At 39.6% G+C, this 5,470-nt stretch overlaps 1 protein-coding gene across 1 annotated transcript; it reads left to right on the top strand.

Moving 5' to 3' along the window:
- The first annotated feature begins 2,004 nt into the window (after positions 1-2,004).
- On the top strand, positions 2,005-5,220 carry LOC113761839 (rho GTPase-activating protein 2). The gene is made up of 4 exons (XM_027304996.1): positions 2,005-2,651; positions 3,487-3,607; positions 3,721-4,071; positions 4,176-5,220. The coding sequence occupies exons 1-4, from the start codon at positions 2,278-2,280 to the stop codon at positions 4,788-4,790; spliced, it is 1,461 nt and encodes a 486-aa protein (XP_027160797.1). The 5' UTR covers positions 2,005-2,277; the 3' UTR covers positions 4,791-5,220.
- Positions 5,221-5,470: the final 250 nt, after the last annotated feature.

The raw sequence follows: 5,470 nt of genomic DNA, 5'->3' as shown, positions 1-5,470 counted from the left end.
AATCCATACTAAGTGAAGACTCGAGAGCCGTTGAAGCCAATAAAGCTCAAGGGACAATTTCAGAGTCCTCCCTGAGGTTTCTGATTATTTCACTTAACTCTCTTAAAGTTTTAAAAGTTATGTTTACATCCCTTAATTTGACGCTTTTGATAACCAAATTATATAAAACAGAATTAAAAAAGTTTTTAAAAAAATATCTTAAAATGTCCTTATCTTATAAAGTTTAATTTATTCTTCTAAAAAATTGTAAAGTAATTTGGCATAATTACAAAGGAATGAGCGTCAAATTTTTCATACCAATATTTGTTGTTTGATAATTAACTATAACAATATATCCATCACTTTAATAGGTTACTTTTCATGGCACTTTATTGGATAAATAAATTCTTTTTAAAATGGAGAAAAAAGTATCATCTTAATTTTTTTTTAAAGTTTGTGTACTAGTTGAGTGGTGGAACTACCATGGTTTGGTAGTGATTTTGGGCCTTTTTTAGGTTAATTTTAATTTATTATTGATTTCGATAACAAAAAACACAAATAAGAGCTATAAAAAAATCAGATGATGTTAAATGTTACAAAAAAATGTTACTAGTTTGATGTTTGATCAAGATAGAAATTAGGGACAACATTAATTAATCTTTGGTTTTTTGTTGACTAAATATAAGAGAAATGAATAAGAAGCAAAAGGAAAATAAATTATAAAATCCATTATTTGTATAAGCATAACAAACAGGGGAGTTTCATTATAATGGTATGGCTAGTACTATTATTTTAAATGGATAAAGGAGATAGGTGTAATTTTTAAAATTTCAAAAGAGTTAAATGAAATCATTAAAAACCTTAAGGAAGGTTTCCAAAATTATCCCAAAGCCCAAAAGTCGATTGAAAAAGTAGGTCATATGTTCATATTTTTTTTAGTATAAGTGAGAGTTTTCAAATCGGAATATCTCACTTACACTCCCTACTCGTATTACCCAATATATTGCTTCCCAAAGCTGCTATGTTCAGTGTTCTATTCTTCGGTTTTTTTTTGTTTGGGAGTTGAACTTGTTGGGTTTTGGTTTATGATTTTGGCTCATTTATGGAGATTGGAAAAGAAAACGCTACCATAATTCCTGAAATTTGTCTTTTGTCCGCGGGAAGGCGACATAAAATGAAAATCACCCGCCAAAAGGCCACAAATGTTCCACGCACACACGAGCACAGCTGCGGGAAAGAAATATCGAAGGGCGTCATTGTTTGATGGCCATTGGGCAGAACCACCACCACTCACCACCCATCAGCGTCCCAATCTTATGGCCGCCTCAATTATCCATCCACATCCCAGGTACCACCATATCCTTTACTGTCTCCAAAAACAAAACAAAAATAAAAAATAAGAGGGCAGTTGAGTTAACAACCTCCACCTACGCATTTGCAGTTCGACACGCACCGGTGTAAAAGTCTAAGACCTTGTTCGGATTTTTTTTTTTCCTACAAAAAGTTTTTTTAGATTTTTTTTGAAAATATTTCCTCAGTACTATTATATATTCTCACAACCTTTTTTTTTTTAAAAAAATTAACGTTTCTCACATCTCACAGGAAAAGGAATAAAAATAAAAAGCTAGAGTATTAGGTTGTGTTTGGATTGCATTTTCCGTGATTTTTCATGAAAAAATTACTGTAGCGATTTGATGTATGTGAGGGAAAAAGGTAATAGGAAAATGTGATAACGGAAAACGACGTAATTTTTCGACGGAAACCGGCAATCCAAACAAATTGTCTACAACAAATTCCAAAAAGTAAGCGAGATGATGATACTCTTATTAGGCTGGGTCATGGGTCCCTCCGAGTGGCACATCCGTGATAATGGATAAAACAGAAGGCTTAATATGGGAAGCCAAGAGGACGAAAGTAAAATTTGAAACCGAGTGGCCGTTTGAACTTTGAACCTTGGAGTCCCCCAACTCCATCCATCCATACGTATAGTCTAGACTCTAGAAAGAATTCAAAGAAAGAAAGAAAGAACTAGTCCATACACAGAAAGAAAGAAGACGGAGAGAGAGAACGTCCAAACTTCCTTCAAACTTGAAAATAACTCTTCATTCATTCATTAACCACCCCAACTTAACCTTCCAAATTACTCCTCAGTCACAACTACTCACTCAAAATTTTTTTTTTTTTTTTTTCACTCCTTACTTCTTAGAGATTTGCTCCTCTCTATATAGAGCAGTTGGACCAGTCAGTGTTGAGGAGCGGAGAGATCACACACTCCTGAGGCTGCTGGATATCAGTCAAATGAACATGACAGGCATGGTTATGATATCAAATGGAGGCGGCTGCGGTGGCCATGGAAAGGGCTCTTCCTCTACTGCTACTTCTTCCAGAGGAGGAGGAGGAGGAGTTGTTGTCGGCACAGAACAAAGCCGCCGCCAGCAGCAGCAGCTGTCGTTGCTGGAGTTTCTTGTAGCTGCCTTGAGGAAGTCCATGGTGTCTTGCCGAGTGGATCGGCAAGAGGAGGCCCCAATCTCCGCCGCCCTCCATCCCATGGAAATCGGGTGGCCCACCAACGTCCAGCACGTTGCCCACGTCACTTTCGACCGCTTTCATGGCTTTCTGGGTCTACCTCTCGAGTTCCAAGTTGAAATCCCCTCTAGAGTCCCCAGTGCCAGGTATCTGAATTCCGTCCTAAAACCAAGCAAACCCAACGACATTTCATCCCCTCCTTCCTTTTTTTTTTTTCGTTCTCCTTTTGGGTTCCTAAATTTCTCTGGGCAGTTACCAAAATCTTGTCTTTCATTACGTTTTCTAATTCTTGTCTATCTTTTTAATTCTCTCTGTATTCTTCTTCTGGTTGTTGGTTTAGATCTGAACCAGCTCACAGTCATTAATTCCTTCTCTGATTTCTGTCTGCACTCTTTATTATTAATTATTCACTGGCGAAATTTTCATAGATTGACGTACGAGGAACTGAATACTGCGAATATGATTATTTATTGAATCAGCTACAAAGCTGGGTAAACGAGCACTGACCGGTCCCCCAAACCTTCTCAAGGAAATGATGAATACACGGGCTAAAGTAGAGTGTGATACTACTATCACTTACGATGCCATCTTTCTTTTATTTTCCCTCGTTATTAGCGATTTTTTTCTCAAAAAAAAAAAGAAGGAAGAAGATAAAGATAGTGGAGCTTAACTAGTAGTAAGCACTAATTCTGTAGGATATGTTATTCGCGTTGACATATTTCTGAGAATTGTAATATACAAGTCAAAAGGAGCTCTTAACAATAATTGATCTCTAACTACACATCAAGGCCATTGGAATTTCTCGCACTTCCCGAAATGGTACTGCACTGGTGGGTATTCATCAGTCACGAAATGGTAATGCGCCTTAGGGATTGCAAATTACTGTTTGCTTTGGCGGACGGGAAGATTAACGCTGCAAGTGATTCTGGATGTTATTTCACTTGATTAACACCTGACACATTGGTCGTTTTGTTCATGCAGTGTGACTGTATTTGGAGTCTCTGCGGACTCAATGCAGTGCTCTTATGATACAAGAGGCAATAGTGTCCCAACAATTCTCTTACTGATGCAAGAGCGACTGTATGCCCAAGGTGGTCTCAAGGTATAATGAATCATTCCTATTTAACAATTTGCAGCCTGAAAAGGTTTTCATGATCCTAGTTTGGCTACTGCTCGCAGAGTTGTTTTACCATATGCACTTCAATGGTTTTACAGGCAGAAGGAATTTTTCGCATAAATCCAGAGAATAGCCAAGAGGAACACGTTAGGGACCAGCTCAACAGAGGCAATGTGCCAGACGATATCGATGTTCACTGTTTGGCTGGTCTTATTAAGGCCTGGTTTCGAGAGCTTCCATCTGGCGTGCTTGATGGGCTCTCCCCTGAGCAGGTCTTACAATGCAACACCGAAGAGGATTCTGCTGAGCTTGTAAAACAGTTGAACCCAACTGAGACCGCGTTGCTAAACTGGGCAATTGATCTCATGGCCGATGTTGTCGAGCATGAGGAGTCCAACAAAATGAATGCCAGGAATGTTGCAATGGTTTTTGCTCCAAACATGACTCAGGTATGTATGCCATCGGTTAAAAAAAAAAATTTCTCATTATTCTAAAACCATTAGTTTTAGTTCACCGCTGATTGACAGTTTCTCTATTGTGTTGTTTGTTTCAGATGTCTGATCCACTGACAGCTCTTATGCATGCTGTTCAAGTTATGAACTTGTTGAAAACCCTCATCATGAAAACCTTGAGGGAGCGGGAAGAAACAGTGACTGAGGGGTGCTCGCCTATGTCATCTCATTCATCAGATAGGCCCAGCGGAGAAGAATTTGAGAGTCAACAAGAGGACATGGAAACGAGCTGCGAATCGACAGGGCCAGCAAGTGATGATGATGAACCTGCCAATTACAGCCACAGCAGCGATGAAAAGGATGAAATTGAATCGTTAAGTGACATCGAAGAATGTTTCTTGAGGCAATTGGATGAGAATGAGAGTGCAAAAAATGGCTTTAGGAAACAGTTGGAGGGGATTCTATGCAGAGACCACGGTAGTCCCATTAGCTGCTGCACTTTCGGTGGAGATTCTTACCCTTTTTCTTCTGAGAGCAAAACAGGGAGTTCTTGCTTGATCACTGATGGAGAAGATTCAATAGCTCTGGGGCTTAAGGCGCCTGACATGAATGGAATGGATGCAGATGGCGGAAATACCAATGATGTTGAGAGGGTAGAGCTTACGGCGGCACCTACTCCTCCAGTGCTGTTGGGGGTTCTAACTGAATCTATCTGATTGTGTCTTAGTGTCTTGACATATTGGAGATAACACATCTTTGTCCAGAACTTTACGTGTGCCACCTCTGCAGTGTTTGCATTTGTAAATTGCATTTGATTAGGCTCTTGTCATACGGTTTGCTAGCAGGTTGCTGTTCAGCTTGGGGCTGAACTTGTTTGCTTGCCTTGTATTAGTAATAGCAAGGAATTCTAACATTGACAGTTTGTGGTGTGGCATGACAAGAACAACATAGAAAGAAAAGAAGAGAGAGAGAGAGAGAGGAGAAAAAAAAAAGCATCTTGTAGTTTTGCAGGCCGCAAGTCCTTTGTTCGGTCATGCTACGTAGTTTAACCCTTAAGGGTTAGGGGTTAACTGTAAGACTAACGTTTGTTTACAGTGCTTTGCTCAAATGTCACTCAATTCTATTATCGTCCGTGTATTCTTTCCACTGCCTGCGGACAATCAAGTAGCAGCATAATTATCGGGTGTCGGAGTGCCAAACACTACTTTTAAGAGCATTCTACGCTGATATTTGTGCTGGGATTTCAAGTCAACGGTGGTCTTTTTTCTCATCAGAAAGAGTAGTGAATGTTGAATTCGCGTTCTCAGAAGGACTAATTCTAATGCTTCAACCTTCAAGCGACGGGCTAGTTCCTGTGGATGACCGCCCGCGACAGTCGGACGCACAAGTCCCAAGC

Source organism: Coffea eugenioides, chromosome 1 (assembly GCF_003713205.1).
Source record: "Coffea eugenioides isolate CCC68of chromosome 1, Ceug_1.0, whole genome shotgun sequence".
Taxonomy (NCBI): Eukaryota; Viridiplantae; Streptophyta; class Magnoliopsida; order Gentianales; family Rubiaceae; genus Coffea; species Coffea eugenioides.
The sequence above is the reverse complement of the archived record's forward strand: the minus strand, read 5'-3'. Positions and strand labels throughout refer to the sequence as shown.